Source organism: Prionailurus viverrinus, chromosome C1 (assembly GCF_022837055.1).
Source record: "Prionailurus viverrinus isolate Anna chromosome C1, UM_Priviv_1.0, whole genome shotgun sequence".
Taxonomy (NCBI): domain Eukaryota; kingdom Metazoa; phylum Chordata; class Mammalia; order Carnivora; family Felidae; genus Prionailurus; species Prionailurus viverrinus.
In genome coordinates, this window is record NC_062568.1 from 200606811 (window position 1) to 200634796 (window position 27986).

Sequence of the window (27986 nt, forward strand, 5' to 3'; positions counted from 1 at the left end):
GCCCGGTGCATGCCGGGCCGGCGGCGGCCCGGGCTCCTATCATGGCGGCGGCGGTAGGGGCGACTCTTTGGCCCTGGCTCTGGGCCGCCCTGCTTGTCCTTTCGGACGCGGTCTACGAAGACCAAGTGGGCAAGTTTGATTGGTGCGTGCGTGTGGGGCCTGTTCGGGAAATATGTGGCTATTTTCTCAGTACCTATGTGCTTGCTAAAGGGAGGGCCATTACAGGCAGCAGGATCGGCTGCATAACTTGCGGGGCTCAGTGCAAAATGAAAATGTGGGACCCCGCGTTGAAAAATGAAGAGTTTTGAGATGGCCAGAGCAGAGCATTAAACCAAGCGTTAGGGGCACTTCTAAGCCAGTCCCTGGGTGACAGGTCGCGAGCCCGTGAAGCCGGCCCTGACATTCAGGCATGCTTGGGTTTGTGGTCAGAGGTCACTGCCCCATCCTCCCCCGTCAGGCCCTGTTTTTGTGACTCAGGTTTCTGATCTACCGGGTGTCGGGGGTCGACAGCCCCTCAGTGAGCTCTCGTTCTTTCGCGAATTGGCGTCTCTTGGGTATGTGAACAGAGGCTTGGGTCAAGACAGGTCCTAAACCGAGTGCGCTTTCTGCTCCCTTCCAGGCAACTTCAACCCTGGGATCAGAATAAGACCCGGCAAGCCTCTCATCAGCCGGGAGGTGCCATTAACTCATTCATTCACTCACTCACTCACTCCCGCCCCCTTCCTTAAGGTCCTGGAATTGGTTTGCTTTTATTTGAAACTAAATTTTGCCATTTAAGGGTTGTGCGATTTTGGGAAAGTGACTCAACAGCGCTGTGCCAAGGTTTATCTGTAAAATGGGTTTACTAGTAGTCCATTGTTACCTGCAGTAGTTGTAAGGATGAGGGAGATCATTCCTTTAAATTAGTACAATGCCTGGCTCATTGAATGCAATTAGTAAATGTTACCCGTTATTATTACTGTTCAGGAAACAGTTTATTCTTCAGAGCCCAGCTTGGATACCTCCTCTTCTGTGCAGTCTTTTCTGTATCAGACACATTGATTCATGTATTTGTTGAGTGCTTGCAATGGGCCAACAGGTGTTCTAGGTGCTGTGGATACAGAGTTAGGAAGGATCTCAGTCTGGTGGGGCAGATGTATCTGTATGTGACATACGACAGTGTGACAAAGGCAACTCGAGTCACACTAGAAAGTTTTTTTTTTTTTTAGTGCTTTTTTATTTATTTTTGAGAGCAGGAGAGAGGCAGAGTACGAGTAGGGGAGGGGCGGAGAGAGAGGGAAACACAGAATCTGAAGCAGGCTCCAGGCTCTGAGCTGTCGGCACAGAGACCGATGTGGGGCTGAAACTTGTGAACTGTGAGATCATGAGCTGAAGTCAGAGGCTTAGCCGACTGAGCCACCCAGGTGCCCCTCGAGTCATATTTTTAATGATATGTGGAAATCCTTACAATGTAATATGTGAATATTACATGCATACGGCGTATTCATATATATGTGCTTGCGATATTCCAACTTACCAAATACTAAGTATATGCAATTTACAAATAGAAGAATAAACAGAAGGAAATACCCTAAAACACCAAAAAGTTTATAGCGGTGGTATTTTAAGCATTTTAAGATTAAAAAATACTTTTACATAGTTTTAATATCTTCTACAATGAGCAGGCATTACTTTTGCAGTTCAAATAAAAGATAGCAATATATTTTTTTAAGTTTATTTGTTTGTTTCGAGAGAGTGTGAGAGAGAGAGCAAGAGCTAGAGTGTGAGTGAGCAATCGGGGAAGGAGCAGAGAGATAGGGGGATAGAGAGAGAGAGAATCGCAAGCTTATCCGTGCTGTCAGTTGAGAGCCCGCTGTGGACTCAAACCCACGAACCGTGAGGTCACGATCTGTGCCGAAACCAAGAATCAGACGCTTAACTGACTGAGCCACCTGGCACCCCAAAAGATAGCAATATTTTACAAGAGAGCTTGGGTATTAGAGTCAGAAGTTCTTAGTTTTGTGTTCTAGTTCTGACAGTAACTAGCTGACCTCAATAGACATTAGTTTACTTATGTGTAAAATGAGAGTAGTCATTTATTACTTGTAAAATCAAACTAGTAACGTTTATCCTATGTGCTTCCTAGAGCATTTAATAGATACAGCAAGAATTAAGTATGTGAAAATACCAGTAGAAACTGTCAAATGGCACATAGGTCTGTCTATCTGCTCAGTTTCTTTATTTTTTTTTATTTTTATTTTTTATTTTTTTTTCAACGTTTATTTATTTTTGGGACAGAGAGAGACAGAGCATGAACGGGGGAGGGGCAGAGAGAGAGGGAGACACAGAATTGGAAACAGGTTCCAGGCTCTGAGCCATCAGCCCAGAGCCCGACGCGGGGCTCAAACTCACGGACAGTGAGATTGTGACCTGGCTGAAGTCGGACGCTTAACCGACTGCGCCACCCAGGCGCCCCTGCTCGGTTTCTTTAAAAAAGAAGACGAAACAACAACGACAACAAAAACCAACCAGACCAAACCACACCACCAGAGGAATTTAGTGTAAATGCCATGTGTGTTTAGTTTGCCAGAGATGAGAGTACTTCTTGCCTAACAGCCATGTGTGGGCACCTCCTGTGTACTTGGTAGTGAGCCATGCAGAGTTAATTATATTCCCTTTATGCTAGAGAACGGTGTTCAAAGTTATGGGATCTATTCCAAGGGAAGTCTGAGTAATGAGTCAAATGGATCTCAAACATGGAGTGGGCTCGAAAAGGCTGTAGAGAACAGAAGCCTGACCCCATCTATGGAGTTTGGTTGGAGAATCTGCATGATTTTTTTTTTTTTCTCTCCAGAACTCAGTGAAAATAGAAGGGCAAGTTGGATTGTGTGCTTGTGAACAACAGGCTTTGTGTCTGTTTCCGTCTAGTCCGAGAGGACTAATGTTTATTCCAGGGGAGTTTTGGTCAGATGTGTCACTTGAGACAAACATGTGAACTTCAAAGGAAGACTGGCACTTCTTATCTACCAGGGTGTTTTCTTTCTCCTTGTTCTGCTTGCTTCTGACTACACTGCATAGAAATCTTGCTTTTGGTCGGATCTCGTTAACAGACATTTCTCCTGTGTCCTAAGATAAGGACCTAAGATGGTGACAACCTCACGTATTGGCACAGTTGTCTTTTCCCAAAATATTTTGTGCAGTGATGATTTTGACCCCTCTCACTGCCCTGTACTCTCTTCCTCAGGAGACAGCAGTATGTTGGGAAGCTCAAGTTTGCCTCCTTGGAATTTTCCCCTGGATCCAAGAAGTTGGTCGTGGCCACAGAAAAGAATGTGATTGCAGCATTAAATTCTCGGACGGGGGAGATCTGTGAGTGACCTGTGTAGGCCATTAGCTTGGGATGGGATGGCTGACCATAGTGAATCCAGAATGGCCTATGGCTTAGGTAGTCTTCCTGGCTGCAACTCAAGTTAGGGACAGGTTGGCCAAAAGATGCATCTCTTACTGCGAGTAAGAGAACTCCTGCGACTTCTTAAGATACTGCTTCAAAAAACCCGTTCTTTTATTCTGCAGTAAAGGTTTGGATGCCACTCCAATTCCCTATGCTGCTTTCAGGGATGTTTTTAGGCACTAAGATTGTGGACATGTAATTTACGATCACTACTTTTCTTGTGGATCACAGAGATTTTGTTTTGTCAATCGTATGCTTAGGGTGGCAGGGGGTATGGGAAGTGAAGAGACTTCAGACTGGGATAAGAGTCCCTCCTCTCAACCCTTCCTCCCCTCCTTACCTAGTGAGTGGGAGGAGACCATTGCCAGTTAGCTGTAATCCTTCTCTCCTTTGAAAAAAAATTGGATACTGCTACGCAAACAAAGAGCTCTTCAGTTCTCTCCTACCTGTCTCCTTGGATGCCTCTCTTTTATAGTTTATGGTAATGTCTGACTCTCATGTTTCTCAGTGTGGCGCCATGTTGACAAGGGCACAGCAGAAGGGGCTGTGGATGCCATGCTGCTCTGTGGACAGGGTAAGCAGAGTCCTGCTTTGTCTCTCTCGTGGTGTTGGCCCCATCTCCCCATTCCTTGGTTCCTTCCTTTGTGCAGGGTTGGCTAAGAAAGGAGAAGGGGTGTTTTCAAAAGGAAAGGACAGGTATTGCAAGTAACTTCCATTTGCGTCCATACATCAGAGGTGCGGCCATTGCGCACAGACTGTCGGAGGAGGCTACAGAGGGCCAGTTGGGGAGATGACTTCACCGTGGTCTTTTCTCTTCCAGATGCAATCACTGTGTCCAATGGAGGCCGGATCATGCGTTCCTGGGAGACTAACATTGGGGGCCTGAATTGGGAGATTACCTTGGACAGTGGCAGGTAGAGGGCAAAGAAGCTGTATTTCACCTAGGCTTGGCGTGAGGCTTTGCTGGGACACAGGTCTGCATGGACAGCAATTCCGGGTCTTTTGGCTTTTTTCCTCACGGACCACCGAAGAGCCAAAGAACATCAAACACCCAGTGTCTTGATGAGTTGAGGTCATGGAACATGTGGTTACTCTGCCAGTGTTTATTGAACCCCCGTAGGCTCAGATTTCTGTGCTAGGTGCAGAGTGTATCCTTGCCCTCGAATGGTGGTCCTCATCTTACCGTGACTTGAGAACTCTGTAATGTCCTAGGTATAGGAATGTCACGTAAACCTCCCAGTGTTTTAATTTTACGTTGCGAGAGCAGCTTGGGCTACTGTTACACCTTTGCCGGGGTTGTTTCCGTTACAGGGTCATTTGCAGTAGCCTATACCTCTTCTGATAGTAATGTATTTGGCAAACACTTGGTAAGCCCTCCAGACGGTGGGAACACACGTGTGAATGTGAGATCAAGAAACACACTGTCAGCTGGGGGAGGCAAGCACGTAGCCTTCAGTGGCAGTATGGTGTGAAGGTTGCCACGGTAGAGGGATCACCTGCTTGCTGTGCAGTCCTGGGGGCGGGGTGGGGGGAGCAACCCTTAGGAGGTTCCTGGGGTCTCAGGGGAGCAGAACAGCCGAGTGGTTGGAAATGCAGCCCCTCAAGTCAGCCAAGCACAGGCAGAGCCAGTATTAGGATTCTGACGCGTTTGGCTCCAAGGCCTGTTTTCTCACCTACCGAGCTGCAGTGGTAGTGTTCCAGATCGTCTCCTCTAGTCCGAGGCCCCAGAGGTGCCAGGCCGTGCTCACCCCTGTACCTGCACTCAGTTTCCAGGCGCTTGGGCTGGTAGGCCTGCAGGCATCAGTGAGGTACATCGCGGTCCTGAAGAAGACCACTCTTGCCCTGCATCATCTCTCCAGTGGGCACCTAAAGTGGGTGGAACATCTCCCAGAAAGGTAAGGCCACCTTCCCACCCGGTGATGACTGCCTCGCCGTGCTCTCCACAAGCCCCTGTGTCTCCTTGAGGGTTGAAGCGTTTGTTCTGGCTCAGGCTCACCTTATATCGGTATCACATGGATGGTGTTGGGCTCACTAGATGTAGGCCTGCGCTCAAAGGCCTTGCTACCTCTGGCGTTTCCTTTGCAGTGAGGAGAAAATTCTCAAACTGGGCACTAGAGGCAGTCTGGCAAAGGGAGTGGCTCACTTGCTCCTGGTCATAACACTCTGGGCTTTTTGACTTCTGGTTCAAGTCAGACTAAGCCTTTCTCTCTCTCTCTCTTTATTTTTTTTTTTTTAATTTTTTTTTAATGTTTATTTATTTTTGACAGAGCATGAGCGAGGGAGGGGCAGAGAGAGAGGGAAACACAGAATCCCAAGTGGGCTCCAGGCTCTGAGCTGTCAGCACAGAGCCCAACACGGGGCTTGAACCCACAGACCGCAAGATCATGACCCAAGCCGAAGTCGGACGCTCAACCGAATGAGCCACCCAGGCGCCCCTCTTTCTTTCTTTTTTAATGTTTACTTATTTTTGAGAGAGAGTGTGATCAGGAGAGGGGCAGAGAGAGAGACTGAGAATCCCAAGCAGGCTCCATGTTGTCAGTACAGAGCCCGACACGGGGCTTGAACCCATGAACTGTGAGATCGTGACCTGAACTGAAATCAAGAGTCGGTCTCCTAATCAACTGAGCCACCCAAGTACGTCTTCAGTTGGACTCAGCCTTTCATTCATGTTACGAATCAGAACAACTGAAGAAGAGGCCAGGGTAGGAGCTGGGTGAGGTTTGAGATGGTTTCCAGAAGTCCTAGATGTGGAAAGCTGGGAGGGATTAGGAGGCAGGGAGGAAAGGAAAAGATTGGCTTAGACCTGTGGCCATTTTCAGAGTGTAAAACTCAAGTTCCTATGTGGCCCAGTGCATGGTATTCTGGAGCAAAGGAGGCCCAATGGGGCTTGCCGGCAGCTGCAGTGTGCCTGGCTGGCCTCCAGGGGGCAGCCTTACCCAGCAGATTGGCGCCCTATAGGAATGCCTGGGGATGCCATTCCTACTTTTTAAGAAGAGCTAAAATCTGATTTTTACATGTAAAGTCTCAGTTCCTTTTTTTTTTTTTATGGTTTATTCCTGTTTGAGAGAGACAGAGTGCAAACGGGGGAGGGGCAGAGAGAGAGGGAGATACAGAGTCCGAAGCAGGCTCTAGGCTCTGAGCTGTCAGCACGGAACCCCATGTGGGGCTCGAACTTGGAATGGCAAGCTTGTGACCTGAACTGAAGTCAGACGCTTAACTGACTGAGCCACCCAGGTGCCCCTGTAAAGTCTCAGTTCTAAATATTGACGACTATTTAAAAAACAAACAAACAAGCAAAACAAAACTGTGAGCCAAACAAAACCTACTTGGGGACTGCTAGTTTGTGACTTCTGGCTAAGGACTTGACTGATTTTATTTTATTTTATTTTATTTTATTTTATTTTATTTTATTTTAATTTTATTTTATTTTATTTTATTTTATTTTTTAAGAATGTTTATTTTTGAGAGAGAGAGATACAGAGTGTGAGTGGGGAAGGGGCAGAAAGAGAGGGAGACACAGAATCCGAAGCAGGCTCCGGGCCCTGAGCTGTCAGCACGGAGCCCATTTCGGGGCTCGAACTCACAAACCAGGTCGGGCAAGTCCAAGTCGGCACTTAAAGTCGGCACAAACCAGGTCGGGCACTTAACCGACTGAGCCACCCAGGTGCCCCAGGACCTGACTGATTTTAGAGGACCCCTGAGATGGGCCTGTCCCACAGCTGAAGCTGTTGCTCCTTGCCTTTTTTCTTCTGTCTCTTAGTGACAGCATCCATTACCAGATGATGTATTCCTACGGTTCTGGGGTGGTGTGGGCCCTCGGAGTCGTTCCCTTCAGCCACGTGAACATTGTCAAGTTTAACGTGGAAGATGGAGAGATTGTTCAGCAGGTATGGTCAAGGCATCGGCTTGAAGAGCCTTGTGGATTGTGGAGGGGAATAGATGGAGCCCTTCTTTGCATCCAGGACCAGAGAACTTGGCCGGGAAGATGCAGAAGCCATTCGTGGTCCCTGATTCTGGTCACTTGGGACTCTTTTCTTCTCATCCAGTGTTTGTTTAAAGCCCTCACATTTGTACACGGTGCTCTACTGGGGTGGCTGAAAATTACATAGGTTGCTTTCATTGCTGTGAGTTTCTTAGAAGATGATACCGTGAGATAGCGAGGAAACCACATTTGATAAATATAGTGGAGAAATGCTTACCTGAAGTATCAGGTCTTAAAGACGACTGGGTATGTTTTTCCAGTGACCAGAAACAAAATCCTGATTTTCTCCAACTTTGGAGCTCTTGAGAGGTTGGGAGGGATGGGAAGAAGTCCTTTAGAGCCAGCCATGAAGAACCTTTGATCTTAGCCCCCCGTGAGATTGGTGGTGACATTGCTGATGAGCCGAGAGGGAAATGTAAAAATTCTCACGAACCTCTCTCACTAGGCTATCTTTCCTGTAGGTCAGGGTTTCAACCCCCTGGCTTCAGAGTCTCACCGGAGCCTGTGGTGTGGTGGATGAGGCTGTGCTGGTGTGTCCTGATCCGAGCTCACGGTCCCTCCAGACCTTGGCCCTGGAGACGGAGTGGGAGTTGAGACAGATCCCACTGCAGGTGAGAGGTAGTGCTGCGGCCCTCTGGCCCAAGGCCTTGGCTTTGCCGCTTAGGAAAGTCTTTCTCCTGGTGATGCTGCTTCCTTCCTGAGCCTTGGCAGTTGCTGGGAAAAGGTCAGGCTTCTGGCTGACCTGGTGTGAGGGGAAATGGGCCACTCTTCTCTTTGGGGAACCTGAATGGGAACTTCCGGAGCCACATGCCATGGCCTAGTTACTTTCACTGGCAAAGTGGGGCAGGGGAAGCAGGCCTGGGATGGATCAGTGGATCAGTGACTTGCCTGCGTTTAGCCCTAATCCTCTTTCTTCTTGCCCTTCAGTCTCTTGACTTGGAATTTGCAAGTGGGTTCCAGCCCCGGGTCCTGCCCACGCAGCCCAACCCGGTGGAGCCTTCTCGGGCCCAGTTCTTCCTGCAGTTGTCCCCGAGTCACTATGCTCTGCTGCACTATCGTCACGGGGTCCTGAGTCTGCTCAAGAACTTCCCACAGGTAACCGCAGGCAGCATAGGATTCAGGCGAATATAGCCAAGTCATGAAGCTAGAAAACCCTGCCTCTGAATCTGTAGATGATCCCTCCGGGTCCAGACATCTCTGTGTGTGCTTTGAGAGGGGTTAGCCTTAGAGCAGAAATGGAACACTCTTTTTCTGAGAGTCACAAAGAATGTTTAGAGTAAAACTAGGGCCTTCCTCTGAGTCTGCAGCAGGGTGGGGATGTTAATTTGAACTTCCGTGTAGATACTAATAACAGCATGAGATTTATGACTGGCCTGTGCCTGTGTTGGAGGTACGGGGAAAGCCTTATGTGCAGCTATGGACGCACCTGGGGCCTTCGTCTGTTCTCATGTGCCCTGGCTGCTGTGCTTCAAAGCCAGGAGCACTTTTAGCCTCAAGGCCTAGGGGACCTCCCTGTAGAGGTGCTCCTCTGTAAGGCCACTGGCTGGTACGGGCCCCATTTAGGAAGTGGCACTTTGCTTTATTCCCAGGCTGCCCTAGTGAGCTTTGCCACCACTGGGGAGAAGACGGTGGCTGCGGTCGTGACCTGTCGGAGTGAAGTGGTGAGTATTGAGACTAGCAGCTCCTCGTATCTACCAGGAGCCCTGAGAGCCAAAAGTCGGGGCGGTTGGAATGCAGGGGGCAGGAAGCCGTTGAGAAATAAGTTCTCGCTGGTTCTACAGAACTTTCTGCATACCCCCTTGTCCCCGGGAATGAACCCTAATATTACAACCTCACTTTTCCCCTGGGGCTGCTAAGGGCTGCACGGGCTCTCTGGGCAGGAGTCAGGAGTGAGGTTTGTCTTCTCCAGGGGCTGAGACGACACAGAAGTGAGAGCTTCATTTTGGTGACTGGGGAATGACCCTTTGGCTAAATTTTCTCCTTCTGTCCTTCTCTTTTCCCCCGCAGAAACCTAGCAGTTCTGAAGATGGGTCACTGGGGAGTTTTTCGGAGAAGTCTAGTCCTCAGGTACAGTGTGGCATTGAGTACCAGCATTGGGCATCTGGCGTCGTGCCAGACCTAGAGACAGGGGCGGCCCTCCAGGGAAGCTGGGAGCAGCTGAGGCTTGGAGCGGGTCTCCCGGAGCCCTCAGCCTCACGTGGGGTTCGCCACGTTCTGTAAATGAAATCCGGTTTCTCTGGATCCTCTTTAGTTGGGAATTTGGAAGGAGAGACCCTAGAACCTGTTCTTTTCTTTTTTTTTTTTTTTTTTTTAAATTTTTTTTTAACGTTTTATTTATTTTTGAGACAGAGAGAGACAGAGCATGAACGGGGCAGGGGCAGAGAGAGAGGGAGACACAGAATCGGAAGCAGGTTCCAGGCTCTGAGCCATCAGGCCAGAGCCTGACGCGGGGCTCGAACTCACGGACCGCGAGATCGTGACCTGGCTGAAGTCGGACGCTTAACCGACTGCGCCACCCAGGCGCCCCCTAGAACCTGTTCTTAAGCACTTTTTCCTCTGGCGCTCAATTTCCCTGTCTCTTCTGGGGTCCTGGCTGGTATTGCCAAGTGGTAGTCTGTGCATCTGCATCGGGGCAGAGTGTGGGACCCTGGGTGGCACGCTTGTTGCTGCGTCCCCCGTCCCCGAAGCTCCTCTGGAGAGCTCTGTGGTCCTACCTCTGGGAAGTCTGCTGGGCCGCACCGACTTCCTTCTGAAACAAGTACGGCAGTCGTAGTTCTGTTTGTTTAGTCAGGTACTTTACTTCCGTCTCAGGATTAAGCTTTCTTTTTTCCTTTTGTTTTCCTTTGCGTGTATTTCCTCTTTTGGCCTGGTCCCCCTCTAGGGTGGTTCACCCCAATTCTTGGACGTCCTCTGTGGGGCTTTGCTTTGGGGGAATCTCGCGAGTTACCCCGTGCTGTCCGTACCCGCAGGACTCACTGGCGTGCTTCAACCAGACCTACACCATTAATCTCTACTTAGTGGAAACGGGTCGGCGGCTGCTGGACACCACCATCACCTTCAGCCTGGAACAGAATGGCACTCGGCCAGAGCGGGTGAGTCGGGGCCTTGGTCTTGAGGCTCTGTCCTGCGAGCCTCTCACCGTGAGCCTCGCTTCCTCAGGGTCAACTCGCAGCCTGGGGCGCTGGATTAGGGCTCTCTGGACACGGGTTCTAGTTCTTCCTGAGCAGCCGACCTGTCGCAAGTCCCTGTGAATCACAGCAGAGGCGGGTGTCATTTATGCCAAGCGGTGAGCGTGCCAGGCGCTGTGCTGTGCTAGTGCTTTTCATAAACACACTAATCGACTGGACCCCGCCTGTCACCAGCCTTGTGAAGTGGCTATACTACCGTCATTTTACCAGTGAAACTGGGCCTGGTGAGATTCAGGATGCCACCCAGAGTCACGGAGCTGGTAAGGGGTCACCGGTGCCACAGCCTGCACTTCGGGTTGTCGCCCCGCATTGCCACTCTGCACGTTCAGGGTCTTCTTCAGCCTGTCTGGGGCCGTGGCTTCTTTGTCTCCAAAATGGAACGTCTGATCTGAGCCTTCTGCTCGCTCTGCGGGGGAATGACACGAGGAATGACACGGCGCCCGGGAAGCACGCAGGTTCCTCCCTGGGGAGGTCCGAGCTGCAGCCTAGCACCCCTGTGCCGGCTCCGACGAGTTCACGTTATCTCGCGGGGGGTCTGAACAGTAGCCGTGTTGTTTACACAGCGAATAACACCATGAGCCAGGCCCCTAGCCACTCCCTATGCCTCGGCCTTTGGGGTCTGGTGCTCAGAGGCGTGTGGATGCTCGCCGACTGCGTGCTTCTCACTCTGCCCACAGCTCTACATCCAGGTGTTCTTGAAGAAGGATGACTCCGTGGGCTACCGGGCCCTGGTGCAGACGGAGGACCACCTGGTGCTGTTTCTGCAGCAGCTGGGTGAGCAGACCTCCTTCGGCCCTCTTCTTTTTTCTTCAGGCCTGCCCAGATTTCTAGTCAGGCTCTATTTTGGGGTCTGTGGACCGGCTGCTGGCAAAGATTCCAGCGGAGTGTAGCTTGAATGTTTTTTAGAGCCATATGTCACCTGCTTTTGAGTAATCCCTTAGCATTCTTAGCAGGGGGGGTATGGAACTCCCCTTACTTGAGCTGCTGAATCCCCCCCTCCCCCGCTGCTTCTCTGTCTCCCACAGGAGCTGCTGGAATCCCTGAGCCACGGAGAAGAGTGCGTTCAGGCGATGGGGGAGGCGGGCTTGGCTTTTGTAACCGGGGTTTCTGTAGCAGGGAAGGTGGTGCTGTGGGGCCGGGAGGAGTCGCTGGCAGAGGTGGTGTGCCTGGAGACGGTGGATCTGCCCCTGACTGGCGCGCAGGCTGAGCTGGAAGGCGAATTTGGCAAGAAGGCAGGTAGGCACGGAGGCCGGGACAGCAGGGCTGCTGGAGGGGCCGCCCCGGGAATGGGTTTGGTAGTTAGACCACAAGAGACGCTGGCTCGTGGCCTCCCCGGCTTCCTGGGCACAGTCGTTTTGCCAGTCTGTGTGGACCTAGCTCTGTGACCAGTTTCCGGGGCATTTGTGGCCATGGGATTTAGGTAACGTTCTTTCTGAAGGAGTCTCTTGTGCATCCCTCTGTGGCAAGATCCTGAGGGAAAGGAAGCTTGACTCAGTAGAATGATAGCTACCGTTGCCTCGGTACCTCGGTTCTCCAGGCACTGTGTCAGGCATCCCTAAACCCCAGCCACATCTTTCTGGAGAGGTGTGACTGGGCAGGTGCGGTTGTCGTGGTGACTGGCGGTGCCCTCTGACGCCGGCCAGTCCCAAGCCGCAGGCTGGACTTGGTTCACTTCCCTCTGGTCAGTCCTGCCTCCCGCCTCTCCCTCCCTCCCCTTCACCTCGCTCCGCAGCTGGTGTTTCCTCGGCCTCCTCTGGGCCAGGCACCCCGGTAGGCATTGTGGATTTTCTTGAGCTGAGGATTAATTTGACTTTACTATTCATTTCTGCTGCCCGGATCCAGCAATTCAAGGTAAAATCTGCTTCCTGCTGCCCTGTTGCTCGTTGCCTGCTCGCGTGGCTAGCTTTTGGTTAGTTCTTTGTTTGTCCTGGCCGGCATCGATGAGGTGCCTACCGTGTGTGCATGGACCGCTGGGGCTGTGACTTGTCCCGTTGGCTCTCCTCTTCCTTGAGCTGAGGTTGCTGCAAAGTAAGATATGCAAAGGCACTACTTTTCAATGAACGCTCGCCGTGGACCCCGCATGGTGTGAAGTCCTGTGTGTATATCCTGTGGTCTGATCTTCCCAATAGCCCAGTAGACGACAGGTGGTTTTACAGATGAGGAACCAGAGGTCAGAGGTTATGTACAGGGGTCACCCAGCTAGTAAGTAGTAGAGCTGGGATTTTAATTCAGGCGACACCAGAGACTGTGCTCTTTATTCACACTGGCTGGCTCCGATGGCCACGTTGACCCTCCGGAGGAGACTCGAGGGTGGCATCCTCAGTCACGGGGTGGGGTGGAGTGAGTGATAGCTCTGGGGGTCAGTCATCACTTGGTCTGTCGGGAATAGGTTAAATAGCTGACGGGGTGGGAATGAAGCAGTGGGTAATGGGAGTACCTGTCCACAGTGCACCTGCCTCTGCGTCCTGCACCCCGATACTCTCCCCTCTTGTGGCTTTGTCGCGGCACCCAGAAGCTTTCCTCTGGCCATTCTGGATGCGGGCCGTGGCAGAGACATGCCAGCATGGCTACAGCCTGCGTGGCTGACCCCTGGCCCCTGACCCCTAGTTAGTCTCCTCTCCCAAGATTCCAGGAGGTGGAATACTGTGAGCCAGGAAAGCAGGTTTTGGAAGTTCCTGCCTGGCTGTACCTGAGTGTGAGATGGGCAGCTTCAGACAAAGGACTGCCCGTTGGACTTGCAGCCTGGCATGTGGATCACTTGAATGGCCCACAGGAGCGGGAGAGACCCCTCGCTAGGAGAAGCCCCTTGCTGGCAACACCTAGTCCGATGAGGAGGGAGCCTCAGTTGCGTTACCTTTTCCTTGACACCAGACGGCTTGCTGGGAATGTTCCTGAAACGCCTCTCGTCGCAGCTCATCCTGCTGCAGGCATGGACCTCCCACCTCTGGAAGATGTTCTACGACGCTCGGAAGCCCCGAAGCCAGATTAAGAATGAGGTCAACATTGACACCCTAGCCAGAGACGAATTTAACCTCCAGAAGATGATGGTGATGGTGACGGCCTCAGGCAAGGTGAGGGCGTTTGAAGCCCCGGGTACCCAAACCTTCTGAGGCTCCGCGAGTGGGAAGCAAAAAGCCTCTGGTAGGGGATAGCGCCAGTTCCAGTCTCCAAGGATAGGATCGGTTCTTCGGCTTGTCTCTCTAGTAACGAGCCAGTCATTTGTTTATCTTGCAGCTTTTTGGCATTGAGAGCAGCTCTGGCACCATCCTGTGGAAACAGTATCTCCCCAACGTCAAGCCAGACTCCTCCTTTAAACTGATGGTCCAGAGAACTACCGCCCATTTCCCCCACCCCCCGCAGTGCACCCTTCTGGTAAAGGACAAGGTGAGGCTGTCCTCCTCGGATTTGAGCCAAAGTAGGTGTGGCTTTTTGGTGTTTTGCAAGCCGAATTTCTCCGGGGCCTTTGGCATGCTGGGATAGCTAGGGACGGGTGTTCTGGGGTTAGGCAGCTGTTTGCCTGAGTGGTGGGAGCATCCTGGACCGATGGGGGGGGCGGTTGGCTCTGGAGGAGCTGTGACGTCACCAGACCTGGAACGAGCCAGCTCTCCTCGTTCCCAGAGACACAGGCCACCGGTTTCTCTTTAGACGAGGGAGAGCAGGACACAAGCTGTTTATCTCTGCCTCCCAGAATTAGCTGGATTTTTGTGGATTCACTCTATGTCCTTGGAAAGGCGGTTTGGTAGACACTGCCGAGTCGGTCCGTGCCGACTGTTTTGTTTGTTCCTCAGCATGTCCGGTGCTTGGTTAGCTTTGCAGCCACAGGCAGTTTACCTGTTTCCCTTCTGACACGCTAGCCTCGAGGACCGTTCCCACTGAGACAGGACGTGATTTTGCACAAAGAGGGAATCCACCCAGAGGGCACTGGGGAGGCTGTCACAGCTGAGCCGAGGTCCCAGCTCTCCAGATGTACCCTTAGCGTTTGCCTTCTTTTCCGGTTGGCGGAGTCTGACTGTTTGCTTGACCATTTCAGGAGACGGGAATGAGCTCACTGTATGTCTTCAATCCCATTTTCGGGAAGTGGAGTCAGGTGGCCCCCCCGGTGCTGAAGCGCCCCATCTTGCAGTCTTTGCTTCTCCCCATCATGGATCAAGACTACGCCAAGGTGCTGCTGTTGATCGATGATGAGTACAAGGTGCGAGACTTCCGAGTGGCCGGACGGCATCCAGGAGGGTCAGATGTGGGGGGAGGTATGTGGTCGGAGCTGGTCAAAGCAGCCAGCACGTGTGTGGGCTTGAGGGGCGTCTCTGAGCCACCCGATGGCTCTTCCTGCACCTGAGAAAACTCGGGCTCTTAGCAAAAGTAGACTTACACCCCACGTCGGGTCAGTGGACTTCAACTCTTTTAAGATTTGCTATTTTATTCTTAAGGCTCTTTTTGATGGTGAACAGTAATGAGTCTTGAGAAACTGTATGGAGGATCCTTTTTCTTTAATTCCTTCTTTGGGCTATCTGGGGTTTTCAAGGTCACGGCGTTCCCAGCCACTCGGAATGTCTTGCGACAGCTCCATGAGCTCGCCCCTTCCATCTTCTTCTATTTGGTGGATGCAGAACAGGGACGGCTATGTGGATATCGACTTCGAAAGGTAGGGAAGGCGCCTCGTGGCAGGACCTTTTGGGGAGGAGTAAGGGTGTCCCTCGGATGTTCCACTAAGAAGTGGATTATAGCATGCATTCTGTTGTAGACGTATCAGCATAATCCCGATGTCTGACTCGTGGTCATTTTCATACTGAGCGACTGCTATGTGGCAGACGAGGGTCTAGGTGCTGTGGAAAGAGGGGTGCCCGACACATGAAGTCTGCCCTCGTGGAGGTTTTTTTTTTAATTTTTAAGTTTATTTTGAGAGAGAGACAGAGAAAGTGGGGGAGGGGCAGAGAGAATCCCAGGCAGGCTCTGGGACGTGAACTCCTGTACCACAAGATCATGACCTGGGCCAAAGTCGGATGCTTAACCGACTGAGCCACCCAAGTGCTCCTCCCCTGGGGAGTTTTTATTCCATGTTCTTTTTCTATAGCAGAGAGAAGGGATGTTGTCCATCCTTGAGCGGGTGGGAGGTGGGAACCCGGGTTGAGTAATGAGTCGTACTTTCTGTATGAGGATGATGTTATTGACCCGCTCCTGATGGAATGTGTGCTTTGAGTTTTATTTTTAGATACGAGATTGATTTGTTCTAATGCTGACATACTTGAGCCCAGCACTAGCAAACAGTGTAGACACTGGCTCTGGGGTCCAGCTCTGAGGTTCACAAGGGGCTGACTTTGGCCTCGTTAGTAGGCCTGTGGACAGAAGGGATTTGTGGACTCACCAGAGGCCCTCCATCCTGTCCTGCAGGGTCTTTTGAGAGGCAATACAGTGTAGAGCTTAAGGGCCTGGATCCGGCTGTCTGAGTGAAGCCAAGCTCTATCACTTGTTAACTTTGTAACCTCGGGCTTATGACTTCTCCAACCCTCTGTTTTCTCATCTGTGAAATAAGATGATTGTAGGATCTACCCCCATAAGGTTGTAAATCACATGAAGGTGTAAATCACATGAAGTAATGTCTGGCACATGATAAATGCCATCTAAGTTTTAGCTGCTGTTGTCCTAAAAATGTTAAAGAAAAAAAAAAGTGTCCTTTCCTGACGTTTTGTAGTAGCCGACCTTTACAGAAACAGCACGGGAAACGGTCTCCCCGGAAAACATCTTCTTTAGTCTTGTGGGTGAAAAAAAATTGTCCCTTCAAGTTGATAAAAAGGGGACCTTGAAAGAGATGGTTCTTTGTGGTAGAGGGGAGCAAACTCATGGGTGTCATGATCAGTGGAGTCCTGAGGACATATGGGAGGAAACGGTATCCAAAGGTGGACAAAGGACACTAAGTTTACGTGGGAAATAAGCCAACTGCAGTCTTGGGTCATTGACCTCCAGGTGAGTGTACTGGCGACCTTACTCCCTGGGGAGGTTTTCATGCATTCAAATGGCTTCACAGGAGCCGGTGGCGATGCAGCCTGATTTGCTCTTAATACAAATTTTATTTCAAAAAAAAAAAACACTTAAGTTATGCATGTTGTAAATATTGATCCAGAAGCGCACAGAACATGAGCAGACCTCTGCAGATGGAGTGCATGTCAGTAGTTGGCCGTGCATCCTCCCTTGTCCTTTCTGTGCATTTGTAAATACTGGAGTCACGGTGGTATGGACCATAGAATGTGTGGGGTTCATATTTAGGTTTTCTTACTTAAGTGGAATTTGTGAAATTTGTTCCTTTTATTTAGTATGTTTTCTACCTCATTATTTTGTTAAATCCATTGTTTGTCAATGTACGGTATTGAGAAAATGCAGAACCATGAGGTTACGGCTCACTCGTTCACAAGAGGAACGCGGTTGTGTACATGGCCCTCAGATCAGGAAGCAGCGTATGGCACCGGGACCCTGGGGGGCTCTTGTGTCCCTTTCTTTTTTTTTAAATGTTTATTTTTGAGAGAGAGAGAGAGAGACAGAGAGAGAGAGAGACAGAGCATGAGCTGGGGAGGGGCAGAGAGAGAGAGGGAGACACAGAATCAGAAGCATGCTCCAGGCTCTGAGCTATCAGCACAGAGTCCGACATGGGGCTCGAACTCACGAACTGCGAGATCATGACCTGAACCAAAGTCGGACGCTTAACCAACTGAGCCACCCAGTTGCCCTTCTTGTGTCCCTTTCTAGTCTCTCTCCCTGCCCGCCCCCCCCCCCCCCCCAAGGCTCCACATATATGCAGTATGGATGTATACTAATGTATTTAGCTGCCTGGGTGGTTCAGTCAGTTAAGCATCTGACTCTTGATTTTGGGTCAGGTCATGATCTCACGGTTTGTGGGTTCAAGCCCCATGTCTGGGTCTGTGCTGACGGCACAGAGCCTGCTTGGAATTCTCTCTCCCTCTCTCTCTCTCCCCCTCTCCCATTCATTCTCTCTTTCTCAAGTAAATAGTTAAAAAAAATGTATCTAACTATAAAGCTATATGTATTGGTTTTCTTTGACTATAAAGAACATTTCCTTGTATGGAACCAGAAAAGACCCCGAATAGCCAAAGCAATCTTGAAAAAGAAAACCAAAGCAGGAGGCATCACAATCCCAGACTTCAAGCTATACTACAAAGCTGTAATCATCAAGACAGTATGGTACTGGCACAAGAACAGACATTCAGATCAATGGAACAGAATAGAGAACCCAGAAATGGACCCACAAATGTATAGCCAACTAGTCTTTGACAAAGCAGGAAAAAAAGAGCCAATGGAATAAAAACAGTCTCTTCAGCAAGTGGTGCTGGGAAAACTGGACAGCAACATACAGAAGAATGAACTTGGACCACTTTCTTACACCATACACAAAAATAAACTCAAAATGGATGAAAGACCTCAATGTAAGACAGGAAGCTATCAAAATCCTTAAGGAGAAAGCAGGCAAAAACCTCTTTGATCTTGGCCGCAGCAACTTCTTACTCAACATGTCTCCAGAGGCAAGGGAAACAAAAGCAAAAATGAACTACTGGGACCTCATCAAAATAAAAAGCTTCTGCACAGCGAAGGAAACAATCAGCAAAGCTAAAAGGCAACCACAGAATGGGAGAATATATTTGCAAATGACATATCAGATAAAGGGTTAGTATCCAAAATCTATAAAGAACTTAGCAAACTTAACACCCAAAAACAATCCAGTGAAGAAATGGGCAAAAGACATGAATAGACACTTCTCCAAAGAAGACATCCAGATGGCCAATCGACACATGAAAAAATGCTCAACATCACTCATCATCAGGGAAATACAAATCAAAACCAACATGAGATATGCTCTTAACACCTGTCAGAATGGCTAACATTAACAACTCAGGCAACAATAGATGTTGGCAAGGACGTGGAGAAAGAGGATCTCTTTTGCATTGTTGGTGGGAACGTAAGCTGGCACAGCCACTCTGGAAAACAGTATGGAGGTTCCTCAAAAAACTAAAAATAGAACTACCCTACGACCCAGCAATTGCACTACTAGGCATTTATCCAAGGGATCCAGGTGTGCTGTTTTGAAGGGACACATGTACCTCAATGTTTATAGCAGCACTATCGACAATAGCCAAAGTATGGAAAGAGCCCAAATGTCCACTGATGAATGAATGGATAAAGAAGATGTGGTATCTGTATACAATGGAGTATTACTCGGCAATCCGAAATAATGAAATCTTGCCATTTGCAACTACGTGGATGGAACTGGAGGGCATTATGCTAAGTGAAATTAGTCAGAGACAAAAATCATATGACTTCACTTACATGAGGACTTTAAGAGACAAAACAGATGAACATAAGGGAAGGGAAACAAAAATAATATAAAAACAGGAAGGGGGACAAAACAGAAGAGACTCAAATATGGAAAACAAACTGAGGGTTACTGGAGGGGTTGTGGGAGGGGGGATGGGCTAAAGGGGTAAGGGTCACTAAGGAATCTACTCCTGAAATCATTGTCGGACTATACACTAACTAATTTGGATGTAAATTAAAAAAAAAAAAAACCAAAAAAAACTGTGTACACACACACACACACACACACACACACACCAAAAACCAAAAAAAAAAACAAACCCAAAAAACATTTCCTGTAATGTTTCAGGGTCCCTGCCAGCTTAGTAATTTACTGCTGGCTTCAGATACAGGAATCTTTTTTTTTTTTAATGTTACTTAATTTTGAGAGCGTGCACGCATGAGCAAGCAGGGGAGGGGCAGAGAGAGAAGAAGACATGGAATCCGAAGTGGGCTCTAGGCCTGATCTGTCAGCACAGAGCCCAAAGTGGGGTTCCAACTATGAAGAGTACGATGATGGCCTGAGCCAAAGTCAGACGCTTAACCAACTGAGCCACTTAGGCACCCCTAGGAATCCTCACCTTCAGTAATAAAGTGGTAAACTTTCTTTGGATATTTCTTACTCAGACAAACAGTGGGATACCATGGAATATTCCTCTCCTTTCTTACTAGCTTTAGTATCTTTCTGAACCAAACCGAGAGTTCCAAAACTCCTGCACAAACTAGATCCTTATTACTGTTTTCTTAGGAGCTCTGATCTCCATTTCTTCCAGCACAGAGGCCCCAAATAAAGGAGTATGGGACGTATCTGGCTACAGCTCTTGTGGGTCTAAGTGTGCTCTCCAGTTTATAAGTGCTGGTTCTCTTGCCCTGGCCCTAGGATCTTACCACTGAGCTAAGCTGGGAGCTGACTATTCCCCCAGAAGTACAGCGTATCGTCAAGGTGAAGGGGAAGCGCAGCAGCGAGCACGTTCATTCCCAGGGCCGCGTGATGGGGGACCGCAGCGTGCTCTATAAGGTACGGTTCAGCAGTCTGGTGTCAAGTAGAGGGGCAATGGCTTGGATTCTGGCTCTAGGATTTGGCAGATACTTGACCTTGAGTGAGTCACTTCGTTCCTTTGAGCCTTAATTTATTGTCTGTAAAACGAGTATAACATTCCCTGTTCCTAGGGTTGTTGTGTGATCACACGAATGCTCATGTGTAGCATAGTGCCTGGTGCGTGGCCGCTACCCACTAGAGGTTAGCTGTTGTTACTAGTGGTAGCGCTGATAGAACTTTCTGGGGTTGAGCCTTAGCTGATCCATTAGAAACCCCACCTCTGTGGTCCGACACTAGTTCGTGGGGAAGGGAGGGAGACGGAGAGGTGGCCAGTGGGCTGCAGCACCTCCGGGAGAGAATGCAGTCCTTGTAGTAGTGGTCATTGGTTCCACCCTCTGCAGAGCGGGGGCTGAGCTGGAGGAGGAGAGGGGATAGAACAGGGTAGCGCGACCCAGGAGCCTTGACGAGCAGGCTGCTTTCCCCAGGCGTGAGGCCGTGCCGCAGAGTGCAGGCCTGCTGGGCTGTCCACGTACAGACTTAGCTCTGCCGCAGGCTAACTTCTGTCCTGGGTAATTTGGGTAGGCTCCCCGAAGGTCTGTTTTCAAGAATATACCGGAGATAAGAGCACCTACGTCACAGGATTGTCTTGAAGATTGACGATAACACAGACCGTGGTTAGTGTACTGCTGTGTAATTAATGCTATTGGAGCCATTGATCTGAAATCTTTATTGATGGATGCCTTCCACGTGGCGGCAGTCAGTTTGACTTATTCAGAACGACCAAAATAACACAAATTCTAAAGTATGCTTGACTTGTACTAGAGAAAAATACATTCACTATGTGATTTACCTTTATGAGGTGAAATTTACTAGAGTGCTTATGTTTTTCTGTGTTGAAAAAAGTAGAGTGGATTGAAAAAAATAGAATAGATTCATATTCATCACACACATTGTTTAGTCTTTTTTCAATAAGCCTTTTGTTTTGGCCTAATTTTAGATTTACAGGGAAGCTGCAAAGACCATGCATTGAATTTGCCTATTCACCCCTTACCTGGTTTCTCCTGGGACACTGTGGTACATCTGTCTGAACTCAGAAACCAGCATTGGCGCAAGACTGTTAACTAAACTCCAGACTTTCTTCAGGCTTCACCAGGTTTTTCGCTGAGGTCCCTCTCTGCCGCAGGCCCCAGCCCTGGACCCCATGCTCCACATAGTGGTCCTGTTTCTCTAGTCTCCTCCGCTCTGTTCTGTTTTTCAGTCTCTCTTTGTTTCTCACGATCTTGGTAGATTTGAAGAGTACTGGGCAGGTGTTTTGTAGGCAGTTTTTGTTTGATGTTTTTCTCACGGTTAGACTGTGGTTGGGGTTTAGAAGGAATACCACAGAGGGGAAGCTGTACTCTTTTTTCTTTTCTTTTCTTTTCTTTTCTTTTCTTTTCTTTTCTTTCTTTCTTTTTCTTTCTTTCTTTCTTTCTTTTTCTTTCTTTCTTTCTTTCTTTCTTTCTTTCTTTCTTTCTTTCTTTCATTTTTTTTTGAGTGCTATCAGGATGTCAGGTACTTTTTTTAGATTCTGGGATACGTTAGTGAACAGAATAGACAAAATTGAGGCTGTTATATATTCTGGAGAGGCCAATAACGAAAATAAATAGATAAGTTTACAGCAAATTAGAGGTTGATTACAGAAAAATGTGAAACTGAGAAGAAGGAATGGGGAGCTGGGATTGGAAGGGGGTGCAATTTAAAATAGGAACGTTAGGAGGGCCTCACTGAGATGGTGACACCTAAGTGAAACTTGGACGGAAGGAGGAAGTGACAGTGTGTGATAGCAGGGGAAGAACCTTCTAGACAGGAAGGCCAGAGTGGGCCTGGAGGGTTCCAGAAATGGCAAGGATGGTGTGATTGGAATGGGGTAAGTGAAGAAAGTCCAGGCTGCTGAGGTCAGAGGGCGGCAGGTGGCGGGGCATACCACAGCTGCCACTCTGGCCTTTAGGTCATGTGAGATGGAATGCCAGTGGGGAGTTGGGAACACAAATGTGACGTAAATGACCAAGATGAAGGTCTCGCTCAGCCTGCTGTGTTGAGACCAGAGGGCCGAGGGAGAGAGCAGGCAGACCGCATAGGCTGTTGTAGTAACCCTGGCGATGTGGCGGTGGCTTGACCAGGGTCGGTGGGGGGTGAGGAGGGACCAGATTCCAGGTGTGTCTTTAGGTAGAGCCAGTGGGATATGCTGATGGATGGGATGCTTGGGTCTGTGCTGGAGAGAGAGAAGGGGGAGTCCAGGATGGCTTGGAGGTCTCCGGTCTTAGACCCTGACGCAGGGGGAGGCCCACGGGGAGCAGGCTTTAGGCAGGGGCAGGACAGGAGTTCCCTTTGGGGCGTGTCAGGTGTGAGATGGGACAGTTAGGAAGAGATACTGAGATGGCAGCCTGTCAAAGCCTGGAATTCGGGGAGAGTCTGGCATAGATACGCAGCCTTGGCCATTGCCAGCTCCTGTGGGTGACGTGACCATGAGAGCGAGTATAGACGAGGTCCAGGAGCCCGGAGAGATGAGGACTCCGCAGAATAGACTGAGAAGGAGGGGTCCATGGGGTGGAGGAGAAGCAGGGGGGCACGTGTCACGGACACTAGGTGGAGAAGGTGTTTCCAGAAGGGGTGACCGCCCTGTGTCACATTGTACCAGCAGGTCAGGGAAGACCAGAGCAGACTCGGCCATCGGCTTAGTGGTAGGGAGGGCAGTGGTGGAGAGAAACAGTGTCGCTGCAGTGATGACTTAGGTCCGCGAGTGGGCAGACCTGTATCTTGAGTTAACCATTTGCTGTGTCTGTGACGTGAGCAGGTTGCGTAACTAACTACCTTGAGCCTTTCCTCGCCTACCAAATGTGGATAGCCGCAGCTCCACTGCAGGGTGGTTTACGGGATTCAGTGAGGCCATGTAGGCCAAGCACCCGGTGTGGCACGCGGCACCCAGGGACTCTGATCCAGTGGAGGGAAGACGAACTCCAATAGGAAGTTCTTCTGACCAGGAGGTCTGGTTTCTCCTCCAGGCTGGCAGGCTCCAGGTCTGCCGCAGTGCCCAGGGCTCACATCAGAGTGGAGCTCGTGATTTGCCATCGTGGTTCTGAAGGACCTCTTTTCTCCTTCTCCCCAGAGCCTGAACCCCAACCTGCTGGCCGTGGTGACGGAGAGCACAGACATACACCACGAGCGCACCTTCATCGGCATCTTCCTCGTTGATGGTGTCACCGGGCGCATCATCCACTCCTCCGTGCAGAGGAAAGCCAAGGGCCCCGTCCACATTGTGCACTCCGAGAACTGGGTGGTGGTAAGGAGGGGCAGATCTACAGGTGTCACTACCAGGGACGTGACACAGTCAAGAGCGCATGGCTGGTCTCCCCGTGTCTCGAATCCTTTCATCGCCTCTTGTTGCAACCAGTGGCTGCTTTGTGTTTTTGTAGGATCCAAACCCCTGGATGGCAGTTGAGACAGACTCAGAAATTAGACCACCTAGGGCTGATGCCAGCCCTGCCTTTTCCTGACTTTATAACCTTGAACTAGTTATTTGAGCCAGTGTGTTGCATCATTTGCGAAGTAGAGAGAGCAGAGTGTCCTGTGGCCTAGGTTGGGACGACGCCTGCCATGTAATAAGCACTCAAACGCTGACTTGCTGTTCTGCTTTCTGAGTATCTTGAAAACCCCTTTGTCTTATGGTGCACTTTGGATAAAACTAGATAAAACTACCCTGAAAGTTAGTAAACTTGGCAGCAAGGAAGAAAAGTGGGGTGCTGGGTGGTTTCTTTCCTCCCTGGACATGTAGCTCGTCGGAAAGCTGGCTTCCTGTGGAAGTTCCCCTTTCCCGCTGAGCCAGCAGCCGCGTCCCAAGCTGCCCTCTCTTCTCTCTGCAGTACCAGTACTGGAATACCAAGGCCCGGCGTAACGAGTTTACCGCGCTGGAGCTCTACGAGGGCACCGAGCAGTACAACGCCACCGCCTTCAGCTCCCTGGACCGTCCCCAGCTGCCCCAGGTCCTCCAGCAGTCCTACATCTTCCCCTCCTCCATCAGTGCCATGGAAGCCACCATCACCGAGCGGGGCATCACCAGCCGGCACCTGCTCAGTGAGTGACCAGGGGAGGGTGTCCGGGGTGGCGGGGTTTCCGTAGGGCGTCACACTGAAGGACACGGTTGGAGACGTGACACTGGCACACCCTGTTTGACCACCGTAGGGGAGGTTAGTGAGGAGGGCTTTGTTTCAGCCGAGAAAGTTCCTTAGTCCGGCTTTGCCACCTGTAAGAGACGGCACGACTCATTTCTGATGAGCCACGTCACTTCTCTGTCAGCCATTTTCACCTCACCCAGCAAATTGAGCCCTGATGTCATGTCTGTGCTGATACTGAGGAAACCGGCAGGGGTTAGGGTCTCCTTCTGTGTCTGGGTGCGGGACTTAGTGACAGCTTAGCAGGCTGCTTGGTCTGCTGGATTTTACTAGAGACGTCAGGGACTCTCAGCTCCGACAGGCACTTGGATCACTAGTTTATTCTCAAATCTGTGGGTTTCCCAGATTTGGTCCCTCCATCCTGTAACCAGCAGGCTCTCCTGTGGCCTGCAGCGACACGCACATACCTGGTGTTCTGGTGTTTGGCCAGCGGCGGGGCCGCCCGCTTTGTTGGGGCGGCTGTCACTGGAGGGAAAGGAGAGGGCTGAAGAGATCAACTGGCCTTCTGCGCTCTTCTCTCTCATCATACCCGTTTCTTGATTCTAGAACTTGATTTCCTGAGGTCTCAGGATGATGTGTGAAGAAACCAGTATCTTCAAAAGTGGGAACCTTCATTCAGACCCATGTGTATTCTTGAATTACTGTTTTTGGCCACTTAAGGGCACATCAATGACCCAATTTTTGGTTTGAAACTATCTTAAATTTCTGTGGTAATGACATTTTTGTGACTAGCCCCGATTTGGGATTGGATCACTGTGTGAACATTTACCTCTGTTGACTTGTTTCTGTGTAGTTGGGCTACCTTCCGGAGCAATTCTTTCCCTTCCTAAGGCCTTGCTGGATCCCCGCCGTCCTGAGATCCCAACAGAACAAAGCAGGTGAGACCTTGCAGGTGGTGCTGAAGGCTCTGACCCTGAGAAGGTGACCTATTGAACAAACCTGGTCCTTGGCCTGCTGTCTGCCGTTCTGCTGTGCTTGGGGCTGGGGTCATAGCAGTGAACAAATCCAACAAAACTCTCTGCCCTCATGGAGCTTAACATTCTGGTGGAGGAGGTTAAATGAGATAAGCAAGAGAAATAATGTTGTGTTAGGTACTTGTAAATGCTACGGAGAGAAAATCAAAAAGGGACTGGGGCTATGAAGGGTTGGGGAGGGGTACCTGGGGGTGAAATTTGAGAGGGTGGCCTGGGAAAGCCGCTCTGGAAAGGTGACTGTGGAGTGAAGCCTTGGAGGAGGTCAGAAGCCAGCCTGTGGATGTAAGGGAAGACTTCCAGGCAGGGGACAGCCAGTGCCTGTGCCCTGAGATCATGGCTGGTGAGCCAGAGGCAGGGAAGAGGCCACAGTGGCCGCAGCAGCTAGCAGGGATGGGGGGACACTAGGAAATGAGCTCAGGGAGGCAATGGGGGCTGGGTTATGTGGGGAAGTCAAAAGCTTGTCATTGTTAGTAGTAATTTTTTGTGTTGACAGCCATCATCTCTGCATATTTCTCCACCTCTGTCCCGAATCCTCTTCACTTAGGGGTGTGGGGAAGAGGGAGCAGGAAAAGGGGAACAGGGGGAAAGGGGGTGTGTGGTTTGGAGAGAGGGGCGGCTGAAGCTGGGGAGACACGTGGGAGGATCCTAGGGCTTTCCAAGGAGCACGGGCCGAGTCACTGTGGAGCAAAGAGCAGGAATTGGCCTAGTGTGGCTCCGTGGGTGAGTTTTAGAGTGGCCCTGACTTTCCTCCTCTAGGGTGAAGTTGCATCCTGTTGTTTTCTTAGATTTAGAACGAGGTAGGAATCCAGATCTTACTCTCCACACAGGTTTCTTTCTTGTAGCCCTTGCTGACATTCAGCTGCTAAATTTTTAACTACATGATGCAAGTAGATGTTGAAGGAAGATTTGAGGCTAGATATGTGGCCTGGAAACCTCCTGGGACTCAAAAAGGGCAGCCAAGAGATCCCCTTGCAGGAGTTTTGAATGCCAGTCCTGGCTGATGTTTTGCAGAGAGGAGAACCTAATCCCGTACTCTCCAGACGTGCAGATACACGCGGAGCGATTCATTAACTACAACCAGACAGTTTCTCGAATGCGAGGGATTTACACGGCTCCCTCAGGCCTGGAGTCCACTTGTTTGGTGAGTAGAGCTCACAGCCGCTGCGTGTGATCGCTGCTTTTTGGTTCACTCCAGGAGACAGCTGAGGATTCCATATCTTTTCTTACCAGAGTTTGAGGTCACGGTGGACCACTGGCCACCTTTCTTACGTATTTCTCGCTCCTTTTGCCTTCTAGGTTGTGGCCTACGGCTTGGACATTTACCAAACTCGAGTCTACCCATCCAAGCAGTTTGACGTCCTGAAGGACGACTATGACTATGTGCTAATCAGCAGTGTCCTCTTTGGCCTGGTGTTTGCCACCATGATCACTAAGAGACTGGCACAAGTGAAACTCCTGAATCGGGCCTGGCGGTAAAGACCCAAGACCCACTGCCAGAGAACAGAGAGCCGAGGGCTGAGAGGGTCAGACAGGAAGCTGCAGTGTGACAGGCCAGGGGAGGATGTGTGTTGGGTGCTAGTGTCAGTGGAGTCGTGGGGAAGAAGAGGGACTCTTGTGGAGACTCCTTCCGGGACACGTCTGCTGCGGTGTTGGTGGCGCACGGAGGCTGAACTCACACGTTGTCTCAGCCGAGAATCTCAAAGCATCTTGACGGACTTGCCCTCAACGTCTGAAGGCTATCGCCCTGTTTCCTTTTTTTGCCCACTCGTGAATGTTGTTGTTTCGAAGACCCCCAGCAGATTTTTCTCTTTTGTGAGGCCTGCCTAACTTGATTGTGGTTTGCCTCTTGTGTTTCCCAGACCTGTCCAGAGATCTTTCTGTTTCCCGGCCTCATGCTTCAAAGTCCGGAGGGCACTCTTACTGAGAACTCCACCTCGCAGGTGCTTTTGCTGTTTTACGTCGAGAAAGAAGATCCAGGCTTAGTTGAGGCTTAAAGACTGATCCAGCTTCTCACGGACTTTCTCCAAAGAGTTGAGGAATCTATATATGGTGTCAAAACTCACTTTAACTGAGCCCCTTGTTTGGAGGCTGTCATTCATCAGGGTGGGCCACCCTGTCCTTGATGCAGTTCATCGAAGTCGAGTGCGAAACAGTGTCCTGGTTTGTTGGGCCAGTGCTTTTCACCTAAGTTGTGTCCAAGCTGAGGCCTTTTTTAATACTACTGACAAGAGATTTCAAGGAGGAGAGAATCTACCATTTCGTGGTGCCTGCTAACCTCTCGTTTCACCCCCAGGCTGTAGTCCTCTTCTGACCTAGAGGAAGTTGTCCTGTTCAAGAACCTCATTATTTATTTTTACTTTTAGATATAAATTAATGAGTGCCTCACCGTGTTTCTCCTAAAGTGAGTAGATTTTAAATGTTACTGTTGTAACCTTTGCAGCTTTAAAAGAGGGGAGAGTGGGGGTAGGGGAAGGAAATGGGCATTTTGTGGATGAAGCATTGCTGATTGGCTGGGCTGTTGTCTCTGTTACGAATGGAAGAAGTCCTAAAAGTTTCCTTTGTTCACGGATCTGGGAACGATGGAGTTTTTCTTTACTGTGGAAATGACATGTGCAGAGGAGACCATCTGTAGCCTTGCGGGGAGAGCGGTATGCTTGGGTGTCTGAATAAAGTGAATGGTGAATGGCACGAATGTCAGTCCTTTTTTGCGGTGTGGGACTTGGAGGCTACTTCTGCATTAGAGGGGACAAAAAGCTATCCAGAAATGGAGTGTATTTGAATAGGAAGCATGCCAATTCAATCATATA

The 27986-nt window shown here is 50.0% G+C and overlaps 1 protein-coding gene across 4 annotated transcripts; it reads left to right on the forward strand.

The window, feature by feature from the left end:
* Positions 1-12: 12 nt before the first annotated feature.
* EMC1 (ER membrane protein complex subunit 1) lies at positions 13-27867 on the forward strand. Of its 4 annotated transcripts, none has more exons than XM_047873701.1 (24): positions 13-142; positions 3224-3348; positions 3939-4004; positions 4251-4344; positions 5197-5325; positions 7191-7317; positions 7874-8023; positions 8340-8507; positions 9002-9073; positions 9420-9479; positions 10382-10504; positions 11278-11374; positions 11714-11836; positions 12443-12451; positions 13472-13671; positions 13835-13984; positions 14631-14792; positions 15123-15242; positions 19839-19976; positions 23143-23316; positions 23897-24107; positions 24999-25083; positions 26191-26320; positions 26476-27867. In XM_047873701.1, the coding sequence occupies exons 1-24, from the start codon at positions 42-44 to the stop codon at positions 26653-26655; spliced, it is 2994 nt and encodes a 997-aa protein (XP_047729657.1). In that variant the 5' UTR covers positions 13-41; the 3' UTR covers positions 26656-27867. The 4 variants fall into 4 exon arrangements, with proteins under 4 accessions (XP_047729657.1, XP_047729658.1, XP_047729659.1 ...); XM_047873702.1 differs by having other exon boundaries at positions 17-142; positions 11717-11836; XM_047873703.1 differs by lacking the exon at positions 12443-12451 and having other exon boundaries at positions 17-142.
* Positions 27868-27986: the final 119 nt, after the last annotated feature.